The 15,401-nt window shown below is 39.8% G+C and overlaps 1 protein-coding gene across 2 annotated transcripts in view; it reads right to left on the bottom strand.

Annotated features, from left to right (window-relative positions):
• ppp3ccb (protein phosphatase 3, catalytic subunit, gamma isozyme, b) overlaps nt 1-15,401 on the bottom strand; it is a 33,768-nt gene that overhangs the window by 16,311 nt on the left and 2,056 nt on the right. For both annotated transcript variants that reach the window (XM_073874129.1, XM_073874130.1), the window contains exons 2-3: nt 7,703-7,900; nt 4,092-4,216 (exon numbers count right to left, since the gene is read on the bottom strand). In XM_073874129.1, coding sequence (XP_073730230.1) covers nt 4,092-4,216; nt 7,703-7,900 — 323 coding nt within the window. The remainder of the gene's footprint in view (nt 1-4,091; nt 4,217-7,702; nt 7,901-15,401) is intronic.

Genomic DNA, 15,401 nt, shown 5'->3' with positions numbered 1-15,401 from the left:
CGAGGGTCCAAAAATGCTGAAGCGCTAACACATGCAAGCACACTTTGCCGAGTAGATTCTATAAAACTACGATTGCGATCTATGATTCATTTGCTTTCTGTCATGTGTCTCAACCCAAACCCTCCACATCTAATCTTTCGGTTTCTAAACTAACTTTTTCTCTTTTCGAGCCTTCACCCATCAGTCACTTTTCTCTGTCGCACCGTCAGTGAGCTCCATTAACTTATCTATACCATTGACACCTGCAAGTTGACAGGATGGTGCTTTTAATCAGCATAATACACATTTCTTTCTGTGTCTGTCCACACAGGAAGGAAGTGCTGCGTTTCTGTCCGTTATCTTTGAAAAGGTCCCCGCTCGAAGTTTTGAGCTAAAGGCTCTACGCTGACAGAAAGTCCTCCACAAAGCTCCGGTTGGCGGGGTGGGGCACAGTCTGGTGGCATAACCTACGAAAGTGTTTGATGACTGCAGCGACCCAGTCAGAGGGCATTAGCAGGTGGTGACTGAAGTTCGGTCCTTTGTGGTCTGTGATGTCCAGGGAGGGAGCGCGAACTCACCACCCTTTGTTGTGAGAGCGCACATGCAAACCCCCTCTCTGAGTCTCAGGTGGCTTTGGGTTTGATGGTACCGAGCAGCGGCGTGTCCCCTCTCTTCTGACCATGACATTTCTCTTAGCCATGAACTTTGTAAGGAAAGCACGACACAAAGATGGAAGCTTTCTATGGACCTGAATTGCATAATGACATCAATGCAGATGGCGGATGACAAACCAAATGATTTAGACGTAAAATTAGCAATGAGAAAGTAACAGTTCGCCATCTGGAAAATGAATGCAATAAACATCTTTAATTCCGATATAACATCAGAAATGTGATTTTCTTAGTGTGACGATTCAGCATTAGAGGCAGAGGTGATGTGCTGATTTTATCTTCACAATGCATCCTGACACAACAGGAGAATCGAAAAATCTTGGGTATTTACAATGAACTATATTTGTGTGAAGCCTTGAAATTTCAAAAGGCTTTGTGTGGTGATGCACTTACGACAGGCGAATCATTTTAGAGGGCTAAAAGCAGAAATGTAAGCTTGTGGTTATATTAAAGGTCCCGTTTTTCCTGCATTTTCAAAGATTTAGGGCTGTCACAATTAATTAAATAATCGCCTCATCGCGATTGTTTGACCTCATCGCGATGATTTCAGATCACCGCAATGATTGCGTTTCTCTCTAAAAAACACAAGGAGGGGCTGTAGCGCCTGTATAAACGAGACGGTATCAGATGGCATTCATAAAAACTGCATTTAAAGCAAAACTTTGATAAGCAGTATGAACTATTATCACTAAATAATTGTTACGTTTATTAATTTAAATAATCACAACAATGTGTGAAAATTATTTCATGAACAAACAAAATGTATGAGAATTAAATGTCATAGCAATAAAACAGACAATTAGTCGTCATAATCGCCAAAGCCTTAAAACAGGCAATTAATCGTCATAATTGTCACAATTTATTAGGAAATAAACCGTCAGGCAAATGTCATAACCGTGACAGCCTTGAGTATATTTCACACAATTTACTTTTCTCTATAGCGCTGTTTTCACTGTCCTCAAAACGGGCTGATGTGTTCCTTAAAGCAGGGGTCCCCAACCTTTTTTACATCGTGGACCGGTTTCAGCTTTAAAAAAAATTTGCGGACAAAGGTTTGGGGGGATGGGTGCTGAGTTGCTGTTCAAACATAGTGCTGAATATCCTCCTATGCAAAATGTATAACGTTTTAAACGGAAGAAAGGTCAAACAACCATGCATTGGGAAAATTAATAATTGCTTTATTTATAGTATATTTTATATAGACATTTTGGCGGATCGTTTTTTTTTACTTTCATTGTTTCAGTTTGCCTGCCCATTTAGTCTTAATAATTAACGGTAAACGAACTTGGCTTGCTGTTCTCGAAGGCAGGTCGAATCTTGGTCGGGCTCGAGCCCCAAGTTCAAGTAATAGAACGGAAGAAAAATGCAGTGAAGGAGTAAAGATGCCAGAAGAATTGCGTCTGGGCGCGAAGGCACTGAGACTCCCGTTTACCATATGCTTTTAATGATGATTGACACAGTTTCCTTTTAACCTACGTTAAAAGTCTAGCCGTTAAAATATTATTTCTGCAGTAAAAGAGTTTATTTTGATCATGGTGCCACGCTCGCTGGATAATTCTGAAGTTGTTTTACAGAAGAATAAAATAATTTTCAGTCATTTGCAATGTCACACAGTAGAACGTCTCTGCGTATTTACATGATTTGAGACGTATATTTGCAAATGACTCATTAATTCATACCTCTGCAATACTTTGATCGATTGTGTTTTAGAAGTACTGTATGCTCAAACTCTGACAGCAATGTGAGTTTATGACTTCCGAATGTAATGCTTAGTTACGTTAAACCAGGCTCGATGACGTATGCAGCCTGCATATGCGACCTCCAGAGGCTGCAGCCTTCCAATTGAGAAACGTTCAGTAACTAATTTCCTTGCCTTTTTTGGAACCAATATTGTTGCATCATTCCTCTCTCAGTCGGCACCAGGATTTTCTGCAATGGCGCTCATTTTTCCTGTCATTTCTGTGAAAATTGCCACTCCAAATCCACCAAGTAAACCGACGTGTATATGTTTGCCGCTTTGTTTCGCGTCACGCGAGTGACAGCCAAACGTCGCAAATGAGGAGAAAAGAGGAGAGAAACGATCGGGTCTGATTGGTGAACGAATAGGGTTTGGTTTTACACTGTGTGAGTGTAAGCAAGTTTGACAACATAACATCTGGATTGTTTTAATGTAAATACGTGAATGCATCATACAGGGTATGAATCGAGATCGAGATCGTGATTCTTTTTTCGAGAGACACAAGCAATAATACATTCCCAGATCATCCGATCTGGAGATGTTCTTTTCACGATACCACTGTAGCGCGAGGGCGACTGAGGTACAATGCAGGACCCCTTGCAGGGATTTTGATTGATCTGACCAATACAATCATACTTCGCCATCCGCCATTTGCGAACGGTCGGAAACACGTCCTTATTGATACTTGGAAAGGAAGGAAAATGCATCTCTTCGTCATCTGACCTGCCGCACGGTGTGGCCCTGTTGCGCGAAGACGGCGATTGTGGTTCTGTCCCGGGTTACCATGGTGACGGCTGTGAGATGCCCCCCTCCCCCCCATTTTTTTGTTACATATATGCATGATTCACGTAGGTCAGATTTTTAGGTCGGAAAATCCGGAATTCCGGATTAATCCGGAAAAATCACATCCCTGCTTAAAAGTCCCTCCTTAAGAAATACGTAACGAGTTCTGATTGTATAGTTGGTTTAGTGTGTTGTGATTCGAGAGCAGCTTAGCTTAGCCAGAGCCGTTTGAGCTTAGCTGGCGACTGACGTATTCCTGTGGGCGGAGCTTAGTCAAAAACTCCTATATTGACATCATACATTTGGGAAGTAGAGGACTGTAGTCCAAACCGGCTGTTCGCTGTAGTACTCAAAAAGCGAATTCTGTTAAAGATATATCGCTTGGCAACTTTGAGCTTTATCATTATTTTGCTCTAACAACAACATTACACACTAACTAAAGTTTGAATAATGGGATTACGAAAAATGGCAGCTTTCATTTTTACAAAAGAAATTCATCCTTTCAGCCATGAACTTTGCTATGTTGTATGCTTTGTCCACGTAAACACTTCCTTGGCATTCTTGCACGTATCGTGCAAAAGTTACAGGCTTTGTCGTCTTTACATGGTCATGACAAGAGTGATGTTTACACAGACATGGCTAGTAAAAGATTTTATCACACCAGTCTCATGTGGACATGTTTTATGTCTTGTTGCTACACGTTCACAACATGTATTTACTCCTGTGCAGGAGCTTGCCCTATAAACGTTCATTGTAGGTTTATTACTGTATGTGACCCTTGCTTTTTACAACTTATTTTGTATTCAACAGCATGTCGACAAAGTTATGTTACGCATGATTCAAATGTTTTCTAGACACTCATTTGTTGAGTATTACCCTGCTTTACATGTAACTTTCAGACATTACAAAGTAACTCTTACCTCGATACTAAAATACCCTCGATCCACATAGTCTCCCAAAAATAGATAGCGTGTGTTGTGCGGGGAACCCCCAACCTCAAAGAGCTTCATCAGGTCGAAAAACTGCCCGTGGACATCTCCGCACACTGCAGATGGAGACAAAATACAGCATGATGCATGTCAGGTCAGATCGAAAACATTGTAAATGTCATCAACAGCAGTAGCAAATTCAATCACTGGAAAGAGGTATTAAAGGGATACCCCAGACAAATATCAAAATGACCCTGATTTACTCAACCTTAAAGCAACACTATGTAGTTTTTTTACCTTTAAATAATGTCTCTAAAATTGTTTCAGTGATAGAACAACTTTTAACTGGACAAATTGTACTGTTGCTGCAACCTGAGCAGCCTCCTAGCTGCTACAAGCACACTCTGAAAGTGGCGGTGGAGGGTAGAGCACACAGCCCCGCCCCTCCCCCTGCCTGCAGAAGAGTGTCTAATACCAGGCACTGTTGCGCTTTTCAACCACATGGGGGAGCTGTAAGTCATTTTTACATGGAAACTACATAGTGTTGCTTTAAGCAATCTGAGATACATATGCCCATCATCTTTCAGAAGGACACATTTGGAGTTATTTTAGTAATTGTCCTTGCTTGTTTTTTTTAAGCTTATAACGGTAGAAAATGGGGATCAGGGAACAAGTGACTTTAAAATCCCAAAAAGTGCATTCATCCTTCACAGAAGTGAACCATACGGCTCCAAGGAGTTAATAAAGATCTTTTGCGGGGAAATAATGCAATTTTGTAAGAAATAAAATATATTTTAAACTTAAAATAATGCAAACATGAAGCCATAAGTCTCAAGTAGTTCTGATCCAAATTTCAAGTTAAAACAACAAAAAAATTAGGTTTGTGTCACACTTTTAGTGGTTTAACAACAACAGCCACTAGGTGTCAACGGTTTGCTGCATACTCTTGTCACAAATTAATAAATTACTGTCACTGCATTATTATTACTGGAAAAAAGGTTTTGAAATATAAAAACTACATTCTTTGAGCTTTCCAATGATATATAGTTTGTCATGATTGTCTAGGTTTAGAACAGGGTATTAGTGTTACAAATATATAATAATAACGTGGGCCCACCTGTATACCCGTGGCATAGGGGTTCCTCATTCCACGAAATGAGTCATTTTATTTCACGGAACGGTATATTCACGGTATGAATGTTTTTCAGTTTATATTGTTTTTTGATTATAAATGTACAGTACAGAAATTAGCAACTCAATCTAGCTTTTAACTAAATGCCCACCGCAGTTTTAAATTATAAGCAATTTAAAGTTAATAATGTTAAAGTGAAAATGCCCAGAAGATAACAACAGATAAAGTCTTGATAATGCCTTCATTGTATTTTGTATTTATGTATACATTACATTAAACATAGGCAATATGTAAAATGAACAGGTATAAATATATGCAAAAACCTACAGACAGGATGAATACCTATATAGCCTACATGAGAGACGAAGCTCTATTATAAATATGACAGGTGCTATGATGTGATGATCATGAAGTCTGTTTTAATGTCTTGACACCCTATACTTTCTATTAGACCTGAACATTTGCGTCCCTTTCTCGTCTTTCCGATCAAATATGTTTGTACTATAAGCAAATGGCGCGTCAAACTACATCGCTACAGCAGCACACGTGTCACTGATATAAACGCGAGTTTTGTCTTAGCTTGCTTAAAGTTCAGAAAACTTTACAACTATTAGAGAGAGAGAGATAACGGAATATACCGTCATACCGCCCAGCCCTACCGTGGCATTTTAGAAAGTCATTTCTTAACCAAAACGGTGATTATAAATGAAAACAATACTCTTAGGGAATTCTAACAATATATAGTTTGTCATGATTGGATAAGAATTCACATGCAAAACACTGAAGTAAATGTAGGCGTCCCGCTGGTGGGACAGTGACATTTCGCAGGAAAAATATGTATCTCGGGAATGCTTGAGAGCAAGTAAATCATGGGGTCATTTTGATATTTGGTTGGAGTAACCCTTTAAATTATTTGTTGATTACAGAATGTGTATTAGGATGGGAGCTAATTCAACCAGCAAATACATTTCGGTATGCACTTCAAGTAAAGACAACATGATAAATGTTAAGGCTATGCCATCTTAGGGTGCACAAATACTAACCACTAAAATGCACAGATATAGGCCCCCTTAAAACAGCAGAACGAAACATTGATAGTAGCCACCATACAGGATGTGGCCAAACCATTTCCTCTTAAGTATTCGCAGGGTGAAAAGTTGTCGGAAAGAAAACGCAGACAGAGAAAGGCCTTCTCAATTATCCAAGCCGCATTTTACAAACATCGCCTTTTAATGTCGTCATCTTTCTTGTGCGGCCCATTGATTATTTGCAGGGTCTGGTTAGGGGTGTTAGAAAATACAGAAGTGTGTAAGGAGGTCTAGGGCGAGTGTTGGGGGTTTCCTGTGGCCTCCACTGGGGAATTAAAGTCAGGCAGGTGTCTGGCGGCTGGGATTGGGGGGGGGGGGGTGAGAGAGAGAGAGCCCTCGGACACAACTGTTTCTCTGACCTTTATAGAGCAACCGTATTATGTGTTGCTGTGGAAAACTATCTCCGTATGAAAATAATCACGCTTTTCTTGCTGGCTTGAGGATTAGGTCAGGGTCAGGAATAATCTAGAAGATTAAGAATGATATTAGAGACACTCGATCAAGTGACCACTGAACCTTGAGGTTGCTTTTAATGCATCCTGCAGAACTGATGCTAGAATCTGAAAGTGATCTGAGAACTGGGAACTATTTTAACTTCGAACTATTGTGTTACTACAAAAAACAACTTGAACATACATAAATATAAACTAAATAAAATGCAAAAGGAAGTGAATTTGTTGCGGCAAGCTATTTATATTAAATTTGTTGATGTTTTATATTAGAAAGAAGGGGAACATAAAGTGGCATGAGTTACTGTGCAATATGTGCAACATACTTTAAATATCAACAGGATGTCTGAACACATGCTGCATTAGCACTTAAAGTGTCTGTTAAAGTGCAAACTGCTTTACTGTAAAAAGGAGCATGTAGTTTTGTTTTGCAAAAGTCTAACCAGACTGAGCTGACATTTTTCTAAAAACTTGGAGAAATGCATTATCTCACCCCAACCTATGGTGTTAGCAGCTACTGGTTTGAGACTTGTAGGGCTGATGCTGATGTAGGTGCAATTATTTTTAACACCCTGATGGTGGTAAAGGGCATGAGGTAATGTTCATAATGTAACGTACCTCAAATCTTCCAGATGATTCACCTACGGTTTCAAACGAAATCACCGGAAACCAAATTGACACATTTCAACTTTAGCTCTGATTATCTTTCTTTCAGTGTCAGCATCAGAGGTATCAGGTGTGTAGGCGAAAATATTTGGCAGTGGACATTGACTTTTCTCTGATTGCAGAGCATTAGGTGTGCTAAATGTTCTGTAAAACCCTGTGAGAACCACATCCTGGATGTAGATGCCTCGCTCGTGAATCACGACAGGTCTGTCGTGTCACCACATGATGAATCATCAGAAAAGAGCAAAAACGGGGGCGAGAACCTACCTGTGATAGGAGCCTCAACCTCAAGCATGCACTTCTCTTGGCGGAGGATGTTGGCGCCGTCATTGATGATGCGTAGGGCCGCGTCCTCCTCTAGACGGCCCTCTTTCACCAGGTGGCTCTTTAAGAGTTCCACTTTGGGTTTGCCGTCCTCGTACAGCTCTTTCATGGTGAGCCGCGTCGTGGGAGGGTACGGCACGGCTGTGAGAAAGAAAAGAAGAGGAGACTGATTCTTAGTCACAGGGAAACCCTACTGGCAACAATACCTAGTGTCGCTGTTTACAGATTAGGCGCAAATTCCTCCAAGTGCGTCTAACATGTTTAAACAAAAAAAATGAATTTTCCATCTTTCTTTAAAACAGATGCTTAGTTTGTGGTTCATTACTATAAGCTTGTATATGATGAAAACCAAACAACAATAAAACGACAAACTCAACTTTATATTAAAGTTATAAAAGAAATGAAACCTTTATTAACAAGCATTCTTTTGTGTTTTTGCTTTTTTTACCGTCCTGTCAATCGTTACACTATTATACTGTCGTCACTCCCACTGCCCTTTGCTGCGCAAATACCTTGTATTCAACCAAAGTGGATGTGCTGTGTGAAGCAGATGGTTGTGACGTCACAGACAAACTAATTGGTAATGACATTTGTTAATTACTATTTTCATAATCAATTATTATTGATAAGTGGTTGCAACCCTACATGCAAGCAAAAAAGTTTTTCTTCACAGTCCTTTCTGAATAATGGTAAAAGGCTAAACAATGTGGTCAATATCCTAATATATTTGGTAAACCTCCTTTAACCAGGTATAAACTCTTTTACGCATGCCATTGTTCATTCAATCTTTGGCTGTGCACTTAAGAGGACTTTGCTGAAAAATTGTCATGGCATTTAACGGATTCTGCCAACAAGGTATTTCTGAATGGCTTGGAGCTGGGATTTAAAGCGAAAGTATTTGATGAACGTGCCAAGAGTATTCATAATTATCATATTTTTGAAGGAGGTGACGTATAACGGCTTTAGCATCTGGGCTCTTCATTTGGTTTGTTTGGATTGTGTCACAGGATCGTAACTGAGCAAGTGCTGCACTATTTAACCTTGTATTGTTTAAATGACAGTGATTACAGTGTGGGGTGAAATATCAAAGCATACCATAATATCTGCTGACCGATGTGTCTGCAGTCCTACATATTCACCATGAAATACAGCCATAGTGTGATAAAAATGCAGAACCAAAAGCAAAGCTAAAAATATTTTGCTTTGTTGCTACTCTTAACATGACTTCAGGTTTCATATACTTTGAGGCTTACATTGACAATAAATACACATAATAAGAGTTTTCTAATAATTTTATATCCTAGATAAATAACTGGATTTCTTACTAATTCTAGCCCATGCAAAACTCTAACACCCAAAAGAAGCTTAAAGGTGCAGTGTGTAATTTTTAGAAGGATCTCTTGACAGAAATGCAAAATAATATATAAAACTATATTATCAGGGGTGTATAAAGACCTTTCATAATGAACTGTTATGTGTTTATTACCTTAGAATGAGACGTTTTTATCTACATACACAGAGGGTCCCCTTACATGGAAGCCGCCATTTTGCCACTAAAATTTTCACACTGCACCTTTAGAGTAGGGCTGCACGATAAATCGCATGCGTCTGTCAGGCGCATCTCCCCAGCAATGCCGGTTCCTTGACCAGCACCAAATCGCCATCAGCTGTCTCCAGATGGAGCAGCTCCAACCACACAGAGCCGCAGTTCACTGACAATCGGGGAAATTTCGCATTAATTATCGCGGACGTATCGCCTGCGATATGTATGCGATATGGCCCAGCTTGTCAGGGAACTATGGCTCTGTGTAGTTAAAGCTGCTCTATCTGAAAACAGCTGATAGCGATTTACTACTAATCAAGGAACCGGCATTACTGACGTGATGCGCGTGGTATCGCATGCGATTTATCGTGCAGCCCTACTTTAGAGGGGTGGTTCAATAGCATTTCATGCATTCTGACTTATTTATAGAATTGTTTCCTCATGCCAAACGTAGGCAAAGTGTCAAAAAAGCAGTTGGACGTGTTACAGAGTATTTTTGTGCTGAATGCACTTCGCCAAGGTTCGTCCAAGTTTGGGACAGTTTTTTCAATTACTGGTCCAGTTAACATTTCTATACGTATCACTTATTTTTATGGGCACTTCCCCCGGAAAACCACGCCAAGCCGTCAATTAGCCGTCAATCTAGAACTTAAAAACATCACATCACGCGACAGTTTTGTTTAATTTCAAAACTCAACAATGGCACGAAAGAAGAAGTGTGTTTTGGGATGTAAATAGAAGAAAGCCAGCCTTATGGAAACAATGGATATAGTTTGTTTATCCTGGGTAGCAGCGGAGTTTTGCGTGTGTGTTTGATGCGTTGAAAAGTAGGGATGCTCCGATCGATTGGCCGATAATGCTTGCTATGTTTCTCAATGAATTACGGTGAAATGCCGCTACATCCAAAAGCCAGAGGGCGCTCTCGTGCAGAAACTCAAAATGCGCTGTAGACAAAGAACAATACACACGCAACTGTGATGACACGCAGCTCCATGAAATGGCTGAAGGATATATTTATATTGCTGTTCTTCGAACCTTTTCAGGTATTTTAATAATAATAAAGAATGTTTAATAATTATGTTTGATGAGTGTTGCTTTTTCAAATGCATGTTATAAACGACTCAAACCTAACAGTGATTTTAGATCGATAAGGACTTACTGATCGAAAGCCGTAGTACAGGAAATAGCTGTAATAAGATCGGCTGTCCGATTTAGAATAGTGATCGGCCACGTATTATTAGTGGAGATCGGCATTGATCGGAGCATCCCTATTGAAAAGTCCCAACCAGGTCATGAGTTGCATGCGTTAAGTAAGACTTTGGTCTTATGTTGGAAATAGGTGCGTGCATTTTAATGAAACGAACATGTAGTGAATCATAAGTTAAACCGTGTTGTATAGTGTTGCATGACTCGTACTCGCTCCTCCCGCAGTAGTAACTCCTCCTCCATTTTTTCGTACGTTATCGGAAAGAATCGGTAAAGCTAATCTTTGAGGCTTTTTACACTTGGCATTAAAGGAGCATTTCACCCGTGGAAACATTAATCTATATTAAAAGTGGATCATATTTGTAGTCGAAATGTAACATAAATGTAGAATTTGGTGCCTATTTGACCGAGAAAAGGAGTGTTTGTAGTCTCACCCCCTCTACAAAGATATAGGACTTCCTTCTTTCAATGATGCAATATGATGATTTTTACATCATTGAAAGAAGGAAGTGCAACACTGAAATCCATATTTCTCCCGTCTCAGGGGAAACAGAGGGAATGATGCACGACCATTCAAAAACATGACTGGGGTTCTAACTATACAAAGCTTAATGCAAATGGGTGAAGTGTCCCTTTAACACACGTTTTCGTTGATCGGGTCACAAGTGGACGACGTTAATGCCAAATGTAAACGATGTTCAAAACGTTTTGAGCTCGTCCACTTTCGACCACTTTCAACCACATTCAGAGGTAGTCGAAAACCCTTTCGATCGGACTGCTTTTGTAGTGTAAATGCACATGTGGTTGAATGTGTTCGAACTCTAACAGCTACACGGACCGCCTTCTCTCCGCCCATTTAATCTGAGGTACTAAACACAATGTTTTACGTCTTTTCTGACTTCTGCTCTCGTTTAAATGACAGCAGATAGACTCGCCTACAGTCTCACAGACCACCCCCTCAAAGTATTCAGGACAGAAGCGGTTGAAAGTGGACAGAAGCGGTTGAAAGTGGACAAAAGAGACAGATTTAAATAACAGGTATAAACATGATGTGTCTCTCTCGTCCACTTGTGATCCGATCGATAAAAACACATCTTAATACCAGGTTTAAACAGACCCTTTCTTTTATAAATCTGATTAAACTGAAGACTCTTCGGAGATATAAAAGGATGTAATACTTCTCTATAGGTACTCCAGATTAACATCAGAAATGCAGAAACAGCATGTTTTATGTAAGCTTTAAACCCAAAAGTGTCTAATATTTCGATAGATACATCTTGGGTCCTTCAAAGTGCGTGTATGCATTATTTCCCACCCAATTCATCAACAAACAAAAATCTGATCTGCAAAAAAGCTAAATTAAAGAAAATTAAGCCACATCATTCTGATCAAAGTAACTGCAGTAGTAATACTAACTAGTTGATCTTCACTTTAATAGGCTTCCCCAAATACAGAAACATTAAACCGATGACAAAAGTTTACAAAAATAACTCCATTTATTACACAATCATCACTGAAAACTGAAATCATTTCCTCAGACGCCATCTGAAAATGCAACACTAAGGTTTATGCTGAGCTAACTGCCAGAAACTAAAAACGAAACGTATGCATGGTAACTGTTATTACCGTTATTGGTCAGGATTTGGGACTCTCCCACAAAGCTAAGTGGGTTATCAGAACACGTATGGCCACAGCTGGTCCCATCCCTTCCCCCAAAGTGTCTAGACCTTGTTAAAATGACACAGAGCCCCTAGCTGTTGTGCAGAAGACTGCTTAAATAAACCCTTAACAACCCGGGGCCTGGGATTACACATTCAGGCAACAGGAATCACTCCAGCGGGTGGCACACAAACAAACGCCTGCTGAAATTACTCCTGCCTGATCTTTGAGAGCTATTTTCAGTCGTAGGAATTCCACATCATCCAAACTTGTTCAAGAAGAGCTGGGAAGTTACGGTCAGGGTGGGGTGGAAGCCCAGCTGTTGGCAGTGTTGTGAAATCATCTCCGCCAGGGTCACAGGCCAGGTTGGCACTCCTCACGCTGCAGAAGAATGTGGGTCTGGCCTACAGCCATGGCTTGCAGCACTGGGACCACAGGCATGATCTGCCACAACAAAGCTGTATGCTCAGATGACTATGAAGCTTTCAGGGACTCCATTGGTGGAATCCAATTATCAGTTTGGGTTAACACAACTAAGATGATTTTTGGAGCCTCTTCACAGAAAAGCAAATGAGAAGGCGTTGGCCTGTCTCGCTGCGTGCCAGGATGAGGAAGAGAAAGGTTGAATCTTTCACGCCTGACAGAGTAAAGAAAGGACACCTGCTCATTTGCCTGTTTTAACTACTAAAGCAGTGATGGGTCTATTACACAGCTTGAGGGTTGACTTCATCTCTCTCTGTGGACGACACAGTGAAAATGTGTAACCTCTCAGTATGGCAAATTTGCATGTGAAATTGAAGCCTGCAGGACGGAAGGGGGATTTTACTATCAAAGTATAATAAAATACACATTTACTCAGCAGCGAGTGGATCGTTTGCCGTCTGTACCAGACACGTGATGTAACCCAACCTATTGAAAGAGAGATATTTAAAGAATATAAACACCCAAGATGTTGCTCGTCAAAGCTCCATAGGCAACTATCAAGATCAGTTTGTTTTTGTGATATTAACCTGACACTTTTCTCATCGGACCGCATGTAGATTAATAAGGAAGCTAGAAATGTGTAACTTCCTGTCCCGGTCTAATCTGTGGTTTTATCTCAAAAACAGTCTTTTGACGATTACAAAATATCCTTTTTCAGGCTTTTCATTCCATCCAATGGACTTTTGAGTTTCTTGGCCAAGTTGATGAGCGCTATCTTGGGTTGTACATGCAAACCTAGAGCGACATAGCGGTGAGAGACGGACCCGGGGTCCGTTAATCATGCATGAGGACAGAATAATTACACAAGCAGGGTGACGCTGACCCTGACAGCTCTAGTTTCTATCTGTAAATAAGCCAAAAGGTCAAAACATCAAATTCACTGTCAGCCTGACAGGGGTCCAAAACATTTTGCCGCCAGACTCATCACCAAGTCATTTCTAGGCGACGTGGATTAGATAGTGATATGATTTCAGGCTGGGCAGGGTGTTAAAGTTGAGCTAAAAGCTATGCTTGCGATTTCCCCACACTCCGAAAAAAGGCTACGAAAGCAAGATTTTCTCCTTTCTTTTATACGATAATGGCAAGAACCAGGTATAGTTATTTAAAAATTAAACTAAATTAGATATTTAATTAAGAACATATATCTATATTTTGATTTGGAGATGTTTGTTTGACAGTGGATTGTGGCAAGATGAGCACACCGCATATGATGTATTACTTCAAAAAGTCACGTACAGTCAATTTTAGATCGATGCAGATAACAGACACCAAGACAGAAAGAGTGATGCTTTCTTTTCGCAGAAAAAAAAATGCTAAACCAGTAGGGCTGGGCAATATATTTGGTAGGATTGTCATGCACATATCATCAGTAAAGGCGGTTCGGTGTTAATCGCCATCACCTGCTTTTAGATGGAGCGGCACTACACAGACAGAGCCATAGTTTTCTGACAAGCTAGGCAAGATCGCATTCATTATCGTGGACGAATCACTTGCGATAATGAATGCGATCATGCCTAGCATGTCAGTGAACTCTGTGTAGTAAATGCCGCTCCATCTGATAGCAGTGATGGCGATTTACTACTAATCACCGATATGGCTTTACTGATTAGGTGCGCATAACAATCTCATTTGATATATATCGCCCACGACGTCCAGCCCTATAAACCAGTATGTTGGAAATTGTTTTTTTATTTGTGTGTGTAATATAGTGATTCTCAAACTTTTTTGGCATGTCCCCCCCTCTGTGTACGGTGCATTCCTTCATGCCCCCCCCCCAAGAAAACGTATGACATAAAACATTCCATAACTTAAACTTTGAATTAAACAAAACATATTAAATTATAAAATGTATTGGTGTTGGTTAGTAGCCTTTTTTTCCTAAGGTTTATTACACAGAATGTATGATAAATAAATTTATTTAATAAAATGTCATAAAACTGGTGCCCCCCGGCACCATCTCAGCGCCTCCCAGTTTGAGAACAACTGGTGTAATATATATATATATATATATATATATATATATATATATATATATATATATATATATATATATATATATATATATATATATATATATATATATATATATATATATATATATATATATATATATATATATATATATATATATAAAAGCATAACATACATATCGTATTATTCAGCAAGTTTCCACATATCAAATTCTTCAATATTATGCAGTACAGTTTTCTGCTGATAATTTTTTATGTGTGAGTCTTGAGTGACATGTTATCATTCTGAAACAAGCAAGATTTAAACTTTTTCTCATTAAAATTTCGTGAACCATCTCAACAAAGTAACACTTGATCAGGTTTGCAACTGTCTGTCAGTCTACATTTCAAAATTCAGCGAAATGCAAGCAATGGTTTGATTTGCTCAGCTGGAGAAAGTGAAAAGAGAGCTGTGTGGAAACGTCTAGCAACTAATCAAAGCTTTTAAAGGCACTTAACCACCATCCTTCCTCCGCCTCAGTCTCATTGTTGCGAGCACGGCCTTGCTGATGAGTGCTTTGTCGAAAAAACTGCATTGAGATCCTTGATTCCCCACGCTCCGTTCTTTAGCTGTGGGAGGACTCATCAAGACGTGGCCTTGGCGAAAACCTTAACTCCCACTCAACACTTCAATCACGCTGGAGCTTATTCTCAAAGAGCCTGCAGTCCGTCCAAACATAAGCTATTATCATTTACCTTACAAAAACACGTTTTCGTGGTTAAACAACATCAGTATGCTAAT

This window comes from Misgurnus anguillicaudatus, chromosome 12, assembly GCF_027580225.2.
Source record: "Misgurnus anguillicaudatus chromosome 12, ASM2758022v2, whole genome shotgun sequence".
Taxonomy (NCBI): Eukaryota; Metazoa; Chordata; class Actinopteri; order Cypriniformes; family Cobitidae; genus Misgurnus; species Misgurnus anguillicaudatus.
This window is presented reverse-complemented; position numbering and strand designations above follow the sequence as displayed.